At 37.9% G+C, this 14,741-nt stretch overlaps 1 protein-coding gene across 1 annotated transcript in view; it reads left to right on the forward strand.

The window, feature by feature from the left end:
• Nucleotides 1-2,923, forward strand: part of MUC2 (mucin 2, oligomeric mucus/gel-forming) — a 67,140-nt gene extending 64,217 nt beyond the window's left edge. The window contains 3 exon segments of the mRNA XM_058160314.1: nucleotides 43-82; nucleotides 1,138-1,267; nucleotides 2,641-2,923. Coding sequence (XP_058016297.1) covers nucleotides 43-82; nucleotides 1,138-1,267; nucleotides 2,641-2,923 — 453 coding nt within the window.
• The last annotated feature ends 11,818 nt before the right edge of the window (nucleotides 2,924-14,741 follow it).

The raw sequence follows: 14,741 nt of genomic DNA on the forward strand, positions 1-14,741 counted from the left end.
GTGGTTATACATATTGTTGTTATGTTATTATTTTGTTTGCAGGGCACCGTTGTAAACTTACCTAATGGCTGTTGTAAGACATGTAAGTATTATAAAATTATAAACACTTCCATTGTAAGGAATTAGTCTGTATATAGTGAGGAAGGGAGAGGGGCAATTAAATTATATCAATCAATATTTATTTGAGATAGGTACATCCACTTGTACTTTAGCAAATTGAAGAAAAGCAATACTTTGATGGAATACAAGTGATGCTCATTCTATTGATGCTCTACTTATATATATTTGCTTGATTAATGAACCATGTTAAAAAGAACAATTAACAAACATGAAAATACCCCTAGTTAAGAAGGTTGTATTTGTGTGATTTAAAGAATGATTGGCTCTAGATAATAAAAATATATAGATAGGTTTATTAAGGATTTCCCTTAATTTTCCTTGATGTTTTGGAAGAGATGAAAATCCCCTAAAAATGTTGAGAAAAGAGAAAGTTTTCCTAGTTCCTAGTTACTTCCAGGAACATACCTGTAAGAAAGGAAGCTGTTATCTACCTGCTAGATTATAGGACTGTACACCTGGCAGAGGAAATGGGATAGGTTCTTATTTTAACAGAGTCAAACTACTTTTTTCAGTGAGCTTGGTGATTGGATAGCAATGTATGGATGCTAGACTAATGATGCTCATTAATATAATTTTTGGTTTAGTTATTTGTGCAGCTGTTTTAACTATTTTTTTTAGTAATGTGGCATTTGTATTCAGATAATGCACAGGAAAATTATCTCTCTTTATTTGTTTATATTTTTTTAAATCTTCCCAACTTAAAACTAATGGAAGCATCCTGATTTGTACTCTATTGAACAATTCTATGCAAAAATTAAATTTGAAAAAAAGACTCACTTGTTTCATTGGTAAGGTTGATAATGGTTTAATTTTCCTATCTAAAATATCTGGTTTTGAAAATTTCATGAGTATTCTTTCCCATTCAGATACCCAACCAAATTACATTTAATAGGTATTTGACACAAATTTCAGAGAGAAAATTATTGACTATGCTGAACACTCCATTCAGGAGAGCAAAAAGCTTGAAGTTTATGCTTGTATTTGAATGGCAGTCTTTTTATTCCTCTTGTTTGATAGGTATATTGATGCCAGACACCCCAGCATGCTCTCCCTCTCAAACAATGGACTACATCAATTACAATGGATGTCGTTCAGAGGAACTAGTCCCTGTGACTCAGTGTGAAGGAAGATGTGGAACTTTTTCAGTGTATGTAAATGCTGAAATCCATTGATATGCTTGTGTGCAAGACAACTCCAGATTTCTAACTTTGTTCAAAGTTATTAAATTATCTTTTTAAAAATTCCAAGCTATGAAAGACCATGCAATGATAGAGTTGGGGAACAGATGATTTTGATAAATTAAATAGCATAATGAATGGTTTCCACTTGGAAGAATGATAGGCAAATGGATAATAATAGACAAATTCCTGATTAATAGATTATTATGGGGAATTGAAAACCTTGAAAGTATTAAAACTGAATTGTAGGCAATAAGCTTTAGGGCTGCTGCCAAAGATGCAAATTGGTTTTCCTTGAAAACCAATTTGGATTGTAGGAAAAAAATAAAAATAAAAATTCAGATATTTAAAAAATGGATGACATTGAGCGTGTTTGAACTGAGATCTTTCTGCTGAGAAACAATCTTAAATATTGGCTAACCCTAACCCTAACCCTAACCCTAACTACTATTGTTATATGAATTGCATTAATTATTTAATAATATGGATTATTTAAAGATTCCATCCTCTCATTGGACCTTCCAAATTAACAAAGGTCAATTTTGGAAGATTTACTAGACTTTGGGATGAAGATGTCTTCTCAGAGAGCATGCTTCTACTTTCTCACTGTCCCTTTTCCTTAACCTCAGTCTCTTGACTCAGCCCACCTCTTCAGCAGAATCACCTGCTATTTGGAAGAACATTTTCATAAAATCTTATTGTCCTAGGGAAAAAGAAAAGATAAAGCAGTAATCTTCCATATATTCACTTCAATGGATGAATTTCTGGGTCCAACCCTCTGTGACCATGTTTTCTGATGGTTTTTTTTAAAATGTTGTGTTGCTATTGGTAGGAATATAATATGATAATCTTGTAGAGTAGGCCAAATAGTGAATAGTACAGTCCAGGGGTCTGCAAACTTGGCTCTTTTAAGACTTATGGACTTCAACTCCCAGAGTTCCTCAGCCAGGTTTGCTGGCTGAGGAACTTTGGGAGTTGAAGTCCACAACTCTTAAAAGAGCCAAGTTTGCAGACCCCTGGTATAGTCAATTCAACTAATTTCCCCTAAACTCAACCAGACTTAGGTTACTTTGGTTCTCTTAATTCTCTTAAACAAAAAAGCCTGTGTTTTTCTGCCTTAATTTTAAAAGATGGCACAATATTTAAAGGACATTATATCTTGGCTGGATATTATGGAGGACATAGTTTAAGTTCCTGGAAAATAAGCCGTGGAAATTTTTCTTCCCTTATGGTAGAGGTTCTGTAATATCACATCCCCAATCTTCAACAAAAGCACCCTCTTTAAAAGCAGATGTAACATGAGCAAATGTAACACTTTCTTCATTTTGCATTATAAAAACAGATACTCTCCCGAAGCTAATTCCATGACGCATAAGTGCAGCTGCTGCAGAGAGTCAAAGACAGCCAAGAAAGAAATCATGCTGCTGTGTCCTGGTGGGATCAGAAAGAAACACAGGTACATCCATGTAGAACGCTGCGAGTGCCTGAAGACTGGATGTGGTGACCAGCAAATTTCCTCAGAAGAATACAGTGAGAAGACAGAAAACACCACGCAACTGCCCCAGGAAGAGAAGGCATTGGAACGGGTCAGGAAAGCTCTGAGGGCTATTGGGAACAGAAGTTAAAAGAAGGAAAGCTTTGGAATGAAATAAGTTAACTGTTGATACACAGTGAAGAAATATACTGTAACTACTATTATAATCTACAACTTTGCCTTACTTTCTACAGCATGTTTTCAAGGATGTCTCACCGTGCAAACTTTAAGACTTGTGGACTTTACCTCTCAGAATTTTGCTGACTAGGGAATTCTGGGAGTTGTTGAAGGCCACAAGTCTTCAAAGTTGCCAAAATTGGACACTCCTGTTCTACAACCTTCTCAATCTGTTCCCCCCTCCCCATCCCCTTTGACTGTCCTTTATTGTGCTCACTTATTTATTTGCACTAAAAAGAAAAATATTTTCATATATATATATATATATGAAGGATGAATTGTATGACTTGGACTTTTGAATCAGCTTCTTTCGCTTTGGTTAATTAAAGGCATATTTCAAAAGCGAGGTCTCCATTTCTGGTTTTGTCGACATGTTTTTGGGTTTCTTAAACGTTGTGCTTCTACTCTTATAAAATTTATGCTTCAGAAGAAATGCTTCTGATCTGTGAGGGAAATGTCAGTAACTTGCTGAGTTTCCATAGGAGTTTTGCTGGATTTTGCTGGGTTTTTCCATGGTCTTATTGAAGTCCACTGAACTATAAACACTTACATGCACATGGCAGATAATATTATCCAAAACAGTTTTTGAGTCCATCTGATTGCCCGTGTTCCAAATACATGGTACAGTGCAATCTCAGATGGCTCATATTTTCCTCCAAACTACCGGTAACTTCTTTTTGATTCCTATATACGTCTGTTGAGAATTGTGTTGATTGTGCTGCCTAAAGCAAAGAGCAATGCTGAAAAGTCAGTAGAAAAAGTTGAAGAGAGGATGGAGAAAGTGCACATATCTTCAAGTCCATTTATTCTAATAACACAAAAACTTTTATCATTGCTTTATGTACAATTTGATTTTCAAACTGAAATTATAGTTTCAGATTTTTCTAAATTCCGCATGCTGCAATTTTTACCACTACAGGGAAGTCTATGATTGCATAGATTAAAAAATCTGTCCCATTTTTAATAGTACATACATGAGATTGTGTCTTCTCCATCATGTACTTTTTCCATGTATGTCATAGATTTCGATAGAATTGTATTTTCAGCACTGCAGGCTATAAACTAGTTTTTGTTTTTTTTTTACATTTATATCCCGCCCTTCTCCGAAGACTCAGGGCGGCTTACAGTGTATAAGGCAATAGTCTCGTTCTATTTGTATATTTACAAAGTCAACTTATTGCCCCCCCAACAATCTGGGTCCTCATTTTACCTATCTTATAAACGATGGAAGGCTGAGTCAACCTTGGGCCGGGCTTGAACCTGCAGTAATTGCAGGCTATTGTGTTCTAATAACAGGCTCCTTACAGCCTGAGCTATTCCGGCCCTAAATGGGGAGTTTTAAATCTGTGAAAAGATTTAAAACTCCCCATTTATTAAGTCAATTAACTTGAAACTCCCCATTCTCTTCTACATGTCCATGTTGCAGGAGGTGTGTGTGTGTGTGTGTGTGTGTGTGTGTATTGTAAACTGCCCCAAATCTTTTAGGAGATGGCCATCTACCAAATGAATAAATGTGTGTGTGTGTGTGTGTGTATGTGTGTGTGTGTATGGGGGAAGAGAGAGAGAGAGAGAGAGAGGGAGAGAGAGGGAGAATGAACTAAATTTTACTCCTGGTTCTGCTGTCAAAAGCATAAACATTCAATGGTGGAGAATATAAAAATATATAACTATTCAAATGGGACATTTTCAAAGAATCTTCTGTAGAAGAAAAATAAAGAATATATACTGTATATACAGAGCATAGAAGCCTTTGACAGAACATAAAATAATGCTGGTTTACTTCTGTTAAGAAACAACTCCTTCAGTATAGCAATTTGAAGTGGCAAAAATATTCGATGCTAAGCTTGTGCAGAATCAAGCATACAGTCAAAATAACAATCATATAGTATTTCTAGCTAATTTTGTTACTTATTTCTCAAAATGAGTAGGCACTTAAAGCCCTTTATTTGCTTTTTCTTGTATGATTTCCCCCAGCTTCTTGTAGATGATAGAGGCTCAGGAATAATGCTTCCTAGCCCTTGTATCCCTTTCAGGTAGATATCTAATGTTAATGTGTAAACTGAGTATTAATATAAATTAAATGCTACTCTATGGGAAATGATCCATGAAAAATGTTCCTGCAAAGACCATAAATCTGGAACTTTGTAGCTCAGGAGTGAAAAGACTGAAACCTGACATATCAATACAATAAGAAAATTTATAAGCTGTAATAGTATCAGCTTACTGCCACAACTTCTATCAGATACAGTTATTAGAAATTTCACTCATGGTTTCAATAAATACAATGCCTCCTCACCCTCATCTCACACCCCATTATAATGATATGCCACAATACAAGTTTTCACTTACCATGTTTTCCGGAAAATAAGACCCCCCTCATATTTTTTTTGAACCCTGAAATAAGTGCTTGGCCTTATTTTCAGGGAGGTCTTATTATTTTGGGGCGCCTGGAGCAAAGTGGAGCTCCTCTTGCCATCTTACCTGATTTCCAGCCCTGTCTCCGTAACCCTAAGAGGAAATGACAGGAACCAGCTGCGCATGTGTTTAAATATTTTTGGGGAGAGCTTATTTTCAGGGGAGAGTTTATTTTCGGGGGAGGATTTATTATCCGGCGAGGTCTTATTTTGGGGAAAACATGGTAAAATAATGGAATTGTAAAAAGTAAATTATGCAGTCATCAGGATTCAAGACCAAGTCAAAGACATAAAATGAATGAATGAATTCAATAGTTATTATTTTTCTTATTTTAATTAATTCTTGCCACCAACTAATTTTGGTCGGTGGGAAGAGAGGCAGATTCTCTGTTATTTCAAACATCTCTGATTACTCCTGTACTTCTGATACCCAGTTCATTTTAGGTTTATAGCTTCATTCAATTCCTTTACCCATGCATAATCTATCTTCTGCAATCCATTCTTATAGGCATGGAAAATCTGAATCTATTTTGTTTATTGGCATGAGTATTGAGTAAATGAATTTATTGTAAAGTTCAACAGATAATTCAAATATTTTAGGTTTTTATCTAATATCCTAATGGCTGCATCATCTTAGTCCACTCTATCACATTCTATAATGGCCACCTGAGAGATGTTAGGCTAACAGGGGCATTGGTATTCAACAAGATCATTAATATGCTTTTATATTTTAATATATACTCTAGTTGAGCCTCACAAGTGAATAAAACTGAGAACATAACAGTTTGTTGTGGACTGTACATAACAGTCCACAACAAACAGAATGGGAAGTAAATTCTGAGGTCAGGTCACACTAATGGTGATGATGACAAGACTCACACACACCAGAGGTGGGTTTCAGCAGGTTCTGACCAGTTCTAGAGAACTGGTTAGTGGAAATTTTTGAGTAGTTCGGAGAACTGGTAAATGCCACCTCTGACTAGCCTCACCCCATCTATTCTCTGCTTCTCGAGTCCCAGCTGATTGGGAGGAAATGGGGATTTTGCAGTAACCTTCCCCTGGAGTGGGGAGGAAATGGAGATTTTACAGTATCCTTCCCCTGCCATGTCCACCATGCCATGCCATGCCCACCAAGCCACACTCACAGAACCAGTAGTAAAAAAATTTGAACCCACCACTGACACACACATACCTGTTTCTCTCCCCTCATAGAAAAATATACTGACCTAGATTTTTCTCTAATGTTCTTTTTCAATTAGCAACTTAGAACTAAGGAGAAATCTCCTGACAGTTAGAACAATTAATCAGTGGAACAACTTGCCTGCAGAAGTTGTGAATCCTCCAACACTGGAAGTTTTTAAGAAGATTTGTCTGAAGAGGTGTAGGGTTTCCTGCCAAGGCAGGGGGGTTGGACTAGAAGACCTCTAAGTCCCTTCCAACTCTGTTATTCTATTCTAAAGATTTCCTTGTTCATTTATATAATAATAATAATAACAACAGAGTTGGAAGGGACCTTGGAGGCCTTCTAGTCCAACCCTCTGCCCAGGCAGGAAACCCTACATCATCTCAGACAGATGGTTATCCAACATTTTCTTAAAAATTTCCAGTGTTGGAGCATTCACAACTTCTGCAGGCAAGTCGTTCCACTTATTAATTGTTCTAACTGTCAGGAAATTTCTCCTTAGTTCTAAGTTGCTTCTTTCCTTGATCAGTTTCCACCCATTGCTTCTTGTTCTACCCTCAGGTGCTTTGGAGAACAGCCCAACTCCCACTTCTCTGTGGCAGCCCCTGAGATATTGGAACACTGCTATCATGTCTCCCCTAGTCCTTCTTTTCATTAAACTAGATATACCCAGTTCCTGCAATCGTTCTTCATATGTCTTCATATGTCTTCATAGTCTCCAGTCCCCTAATCATCTTTGTTGCTCTTCTCTGCACTCTTTCAGCATCTTTTTTACATCGTGGCAACCAAAACTGAATGCAGTATTCCAAGTGTGGCCTTACCAAGGCATTATAAATTGGCACTAACACTTCACGTTATCTTGATTCTATCCCTCTGTTTATGCAGCCCAGAACTGTGTTGGCTTTTTTAGCAGCAGCTGCACACTGCTGGCTCATATCTAAATGAGTTGTCCACTAGGACTCCAAGATCCCTCTCACAGCTACTACTATTGAGCAAGGTACCACATATACGGTACCTGTGCATTTTGGTTTTTTTGCCTAAATGTAGAACCTTACTTTTTTCACTGTTGAATTTCATTTTGTTAGATAGCGCCCAATGTTCAAGTCTGTCAAGATCTTCCTGTAATTTGAGCCTATCTTCTGGAGTGTTGGCTATTCCTGCCAGCTTGGTGTCATCTGCAAATTTGATGAGTTCCCCATCTATCCCCTCGTCCAAGTCATTGATGAAGATGTTGAAGAGTACTGGGCCTAAAACAGAGCCTTGGGGTACTCCACTGCATACTTCCCTCCATGTGGATGTAGTTCCGTTGAGGACTACACGTTGAGTGCGGTTGGTCAGCCTGTTACAGATCCATCTGGTGGTGGTGCTGTCTAACCCACATTTTTCTACTTTATCTAGTAGTAGGTTATGATCTACTTTATCAAATGCTTTACTGAAGTCCAAGTAAATTATATCGACAGCATTCCTCTGGTCTACTAATTTTGTCACTTTGTCAAAGAATGCAATAAGATTAGTCTGGCATGATCTGTTTTTGACAAACCCATGTTGGCTTTTGGTCATTACTTTGTTTGCTTCTAGGTGTTCGGTGATTCGTTGCTTGATTATCTTTTCCAGAATCTTCCCCGGTATTGAGGTCAGGCTGATAGGTCTGTAGTTTCCTGGATCTGTTTTTTTTCCTTTTTTGAAGATGGGAACTACATCAGCTCTTTTCCAGTCCTCTGGCAGCTCCCCTGTGCTCCAGGATCTTTGAAAGATATAGTTCAGTGGTTCTGAGATCACGTCTGCCAGTTCCTTCAGAACCTTGGGGTGTAATCCATCCGGTCCTGGTGATTTGAACTCGTCTAGTGTAGACAAGTGTTCACTTACCATTTTCTTCCCTATTTTAACTTGTGTTTCTAATCTGTTTTTTGTGGTGCTGTTTTTGATAGGTTGGATTGTTTTTTTCCTTTTGTGTAAAGACAGATGCAAAATATGAGTTAAGTAGATCTGCTTTCTCCCTGTTGCTTGTCATCTTCTTGCCACTTTCTCCCAGCAATGGGCCAATTGTTTCCTTGACTTTTTTCTTGTTTTTAACATGTTGGAAGAAGCTTTTTTTGTTATTTTTTACTTTTGTCGCTAGCCTTTGTTCATTGTGAGCCTTAGCTTTCCTCCCTTCATCTTTACAGGCTCGGGCCCATATAATGTGGAGGGGATTGGCATATTATAAATTTTAATTGCAAGATATAGTTTGCCATCCCACCAAAACTGGGTCCAAAGTGTAATACAACAGAAGAGAAAGAAAGAACAAACCCACCCCTTCAAAGCAATTTGGGACTTTGAAAGTTTCTTTCCACCAGGATAAATATATTGACATCTGAGTCCATGATAGTTGAGTCCAGCAAATTCTCTTGAGAATAAGGTCTGTTCCAACCTATTCAGCTGGGGAGCTGATGGAATGTTTGGCAAAAGATCAAGAACCAAGCATTTCCTTTACTTTTCTAGATTTTTTGGCACTTGTCCGAGGGTTGGATATTTCCAAACATGAAGAAACCTAGCCAAGCCAAAGATTAAATTCAAGAGCATAGAGATAGAATTTTGGGTCACATTCAACATAACCTAGTATTAATTTACAATTTGTATTAAATTGAATATCACATTATTCAAACCCACACTAATTGCCACCTACCTGTACATGTTATCTTCTGGTAGAATATTAAGGTATCATGTGCTGTTATTGAGATAAACAGGAAGGGGGCATACATTTACTCTGTTTAATTTTTTTTGGCTCATATCAGTAGACTTTCTTTCTAAGGTCAGCCTTAACAAATGCTCTTCAGATGCAGAGGTCATACTGGCTGATGATATTGAAAATGAAATCCATTTATTGGGGGCACCAGCAGGCTGCGATACTCCATGTGACTTACTATAGATCTTTGTTGCCAGCTAATATTGGTTATATCATAAGAATTACTTTCAAGGAACATTCTGACCATTGCATTTTATCCCTTGAGACAATAGAGATACTCTTATGTTGAGGTCACAGTTCATAGCCAGTATAATGAATATCTGTAGACCTACCATTTACCACTTATCATTTTTTTACTTTGTCTTGGCAGCAAAGGATTTTTGATCTGTAATGCAATATAGATGAAAATATTTTTTGTTTCATCTGAAGCTGCGAATCAAGTTTGAGATAGATTTTTGTGTATTTTTCTGAATGGTGCACAGTGTTTTCCCTTCATTTTTGCTTTTGCACACAAAAAAAGTGTGGCAATCCAAAGGAGGATTAATTGTTTGTCTCCTCTATTTTGTGCTGCTAACAGATCTACCTATTTGTGTGTGCTTAAAAGTAACAGTTCCAATGAGCTTATTGAAGATAAACCACAGCCAGCTAAAGTCTAAAACCCAAGTAGCTTTCGAAAACTGTTCTTTAAGGTGAACATTAGGGCATATTACCACATAGATATATCTATGAAGTCACAGGAGTCAAGCTCCACTCATGGAAATCTTCTTTTTTTATACAGTTAATGAAATTGTATACTTCATGATTCATTGCTGTAAATGGAAATGAACAAGTCTTCATAGGTATTTATGGCATAAATGCTTGTTCCTGTTTCAGATTAATAAAGAAAGCAGCCACTGTAGCCACATAAGTTATTCATAGATAGTCCTTTTGTTTTTGATGCCTCCAAGTCCTGTCTTCACTCCTGGCAACTATCTAGACAAGACCCTGCAGCTTTCTTGGCAAGATTTCAGAAGTGATTGGCCCTTGCCTGTCTCCTAGAGCTGAGAGAGACTGACTGGTTCAAAGTCAGTCAGCTGGCTTTCATAGCTAAGGCAGGACTAGAATTCATAGTCTCCCCAGCAGTTTGTAAACTGCTGCCTTGAACCACTACATGAAACTGGCTTTCATTGATAACTTTGTATGTAGGAGTTTACATATAAGTAGTTATAGGCCACAAAAAATTATTAGATTGTGAATAGCATTACTGTGGCAGGGGGTGTTTGGTAGCATGCATCAAACCCCCACCACTCACACTGATAATGTTGAGCAGGGGTGTCAAACTGGGGGCCTGGGGGCCGGATGTGTCATGTTCAGGCCACACCCACCCCAGCTCCGCATTAGAGAAAAACATCATGATACATCAAGTGACAGCAACGTGTCGCCATGAGTTTGACACCTGTGATGTTGAGTAATAAAACACCTACAAGCAAAGAACCATGTTCAGAGAGCACCAAGAAATCCATAGAGATAAATAGATTCCCTTGTCAGTGAATAGAATAGAATAGAATAGAATAGAATAGAATAGAATAGAATAGAATAGAATAGAATGACAGAATTGGATGGGACCTTGAAGGTCATCTAGTCGACTCGCTGGTCAAGCAGGAGACCCTATACCATTTCTGACAGATGGCTGTCCAGTCTCTTCTTGAAAGCTTCCAGTGATGAAGCTCCCATAACTTCTGAAGGCCAAATAGGATGCAGATAGAATGTGCAGTCTGCAAACTCTGCAAGCTGTCAGATCCTGCCAGAACCCAGTGGTGGGTTGCTACTGGTTCACCCCGGATCGGGTGAACCAATAGCGGCGGCGGCGGCGGCAGGAGGTTCCGCCCACCCGCCTGGATGCTTCTGCGCATGTGCAGAAGTGTTGTGTGCACGTGCAAGCGTGCCTGCGTGCCCACAAGTGAACTGGTAGCGACAGGTTTCGAAACCCACCCCTGATCCACACCCCCAGGTGAAGGCAGATCTAGCTTCCGTTGCTCTGTTCTGTTCTATTATCAACAAATATTTTAAGTAGAATTTTAAGAGACATTTCTCTCCCAATGTATCCCTACTGAAGATATAGCAATGTCTGTGAACAGATCATATAAATGTATGTTTCTCTTCAATGAAATCTTCTCAAGAGATATAGAGTACATCCTGTTTTGTTGCTGCTGGGTTCTGTTTTGCTTTTATACGGCAGCAAATGAAGAATGCAGTTATCAAAATACGTACACGTACACACACAGCTCCAACCCACACTCCTATTCTTTCAGCTAACATGGCAGCATTTATTTATTTATTTATTTATTTATTTATTTATTTATTTATTTTGTCACAACATCATACAAAAAGATTATATAGTATATACACATATAAACATATATAGGAAGAAGAAAAGAAAAACAATAGGACAGGAACGGTAGGCACGTTTGTGCGCTTATGCACGCCCCTTATGGTCCTCTTAGGAATGGGGTAAGGTCAATAGTAGAAAGTTTTTGGTTAAAGCTATTAGGATTATGGGAAGAGACCACAGAGTCAGGTAAAGTATTCCAAGCACTGATAATTCTGTTGCAGAAGTCATATTTTCTGCAATCTAGATTAAAGCGGTTTACATTAAGTTTAAATCTATTGGTTGCCCTTGTATTATTGCAATTAAAGCTGAAGTAGTCTTTGACAGGAAGGACATTACAATAGATGATTCTGTGAGTTAAACTTAGGTCTTGTCGAAGGCGACGGAGTTCCAAGTTTTCTAAGCCTAGGATTTCAAGTCTGGTGGGATAAGGTATTTTGTTGTTTTCAGAGGAATGGAGAACTCTTCTTGTAAAATATTTCTGGACACGTTCAATTGTATTGATGTCAGAGATGTGGTGAGGGTTCCAAACAGGCGAGCTGTATTCTAGAATTGGTCTAGCAATATTAACCACAAGTGGCCTTCTTTCTGCAGCTAATTCATAGCAACTTACCAGAGTGGTCAAACCATCCCTCAGAAACCTATAGTGTCATCCTTTTATTTTCATTGTATTTTGATACAGAAAGTGCTGTAAAGAGGGGAAAAAGGAAAAGAGTGCAATTTACACTAAGCTAAAGACATAGGCAGATGCAATTTAATTAATGATGTTTGTGCCATTGGGGAAAGCATTGCAAATGCTTCATTTTATGTTTCTTATGCCTCCCATTCAGACATTCCTTTGTCCCTCATAAAATTAAGCATGGAGGCAAATGCTGCCATGCTACAAAATACCATAAAGAGAAAAAGAATCTCACTTGCACAGAAGAAAACAAATCAGAGACAGATATCTCCATATAGATGAGTGTCTGCTCAGAGATGCCTCGCATAAAGCTGTGAACCAAAGGCATCATCAAAATGTCTTCAACTTAATATTTATCTGGAAACAAGATTAATTTGTTTATGCCTGCAAACTTATATGCCCCTTCCCCAGTGAAGTGAGATGTCTAGGCTTTGATTTTAAAAGTCATTCCACGCTGTAATCGGGGGCATTTCCTCATTAGTGATTTACAGTATGTTATAGTATCACCCAGGCATTTCTGTTGCAATAAATCACTAATGATGGCAGCTTTTATATCAGCATAGTGATGGTTGGGTGGCACTACAAGATATTATAAATCATGAGGCTTGACTCCTATTTTGAATGCTGCAGGAAATTAATGACAAAAATAACAAGACACCCCACCTCCACTAATTTGATGTTTGTCAAATAAACAAACATATGTTCAGGTTCCCTTGCTCTCTTTTGAAGTAAGTTTACTATGCTAAGCTTTTTTCATGTTTAAAAAATTGCTACTTCTCCCCAAAATTGTGGGTGATGATGGGGGACAGAACTGGTTATGCACAATTTTAAAAAAAAATGTTTGAAAATGTCTTCCTATGCAAGATGACCAAGCAAAGGATATTATTTTTAGGAAAGGTAAAAGGCTGAGGAAATATTTCTAAAATGGCTCTGGAAATTTAGAAAATCAGAACTGTGCTGGTTTTAATGATAAAAACATTACTGTATGCATAAGCAAAATGTTCTCCCTTTTCTTATTTCTTCTTGAACACAATTAGAATTCAGTGCCAAATGGACTGCTGAGAGAAAATTGGCAGTCTGGTTGAAACTTTGTTTGCAGCTGGGAATGGGAAAAGTTGTAGAAGACTTATGCTCTCATCCTGAGATGATCTGGAGCAACTACATTTAATCATTCATTTAGTGACTGTTCAAAGTGACAATAGCACTGAAAAAGTGACTTATGGTGGCTTGTGATCATTTCAGTATCTCCATGGTCACGTGATCAGCATTCAGGTGCTTGGCAACTGGCATGTATGTATGATGGTTGTACTTTCCCTGGGTCATGTGATCACCATTTGTAACCTTCCCAGCCAGTTTCTGATGAGCAAAGTCAATAGGGGAAGCCAAATTTGCTTAACTGCCACATGATCCACTTAACAACTGCAGTGATTCTGTTAACAACTGTGGCAAAAAAGGTCATAAAATGGGGCAAAACTCACTTAACTAGCTCATTTAGCAATACAAATTTCAGGCACAATTAAGCCTACATGTAGATCAAACTCCTTTTCCAGCTTCTGAAAGATTGGATTTTTAATTACACGAAATCTGCCAGAACCTCTCAGGAGGCAAAAGCAGGGGTGAAATACAGCAGGTTCTGACAGGTTCTAGAGAACCGGTAGCAGAAATTTTGAGCAGTTCGGAGAACCAGTAGTGGAAATTTTGAGTAGTTCGGAGAAATGGCAAATACCACCTCTGGCCGGCACCAGAGTGGGGTGGGAATGGAGATTTTACAGTATCCTTCCCCTGCCACGCCCATCAAGCCACACCATGCCCACCAAGCCATGCCCACAGAACTGGTAGTAAAAAAATTTGGATTTCACCACTGGGCAAAGGCCTTGTCAATTTCAGGCAGCAATCAGGTGAGGAAGGGGACTAATCAATTAATTAAGTTTACAAAACAAAGCTTGTTAATTTGTGGTTAGCACTTATAAGTGCGGTTAGCCCTCATTAGCACTGTGAAGAAAATCTGGTGAGACACGAGATAAGCTTTTTAAATATTTTTTTAAAAACTGACTATCATTTATTTTCAGGCTGTTCCTGCTGGACAGAGAACTGTAACTAAGAGGATAAGCTTTCCTGAGATTAAATGTTTCAATATATATTAAAATGAATTTGCCTAAAAATGTTCTGGGGTGGTTGTTGTTGTTTGCCAGATAACTGTTTCGTGTGCATGTTTCTTATTGCTGGAATTATTTATCATTTATTAAATATTCTTTCTTTCTAATAAATGTTAGAACATAGAAGAATAGAGTTGGAAGGGACTAGTCCAGCCCCCTGCTGTAGAAGGAGACCCTATACTATTTTAGACAAATGGTTGTCCAGTC

This window comes from Ahaetulla prasina, chromosome 1 (genome assembly GCF_028640845.1).
Source record: "Ahaetulla prasina isolate Xishuangbanna chromosome 1, ASM2864084v1, whole genome shotgun sequence".
Taxonomy (NCBI): Eukaryota; Metazoa; Chordata; class Lepidosauria; order Squamata; family Colubridae; genus Ahaetulla; species Ahaetulla prasina.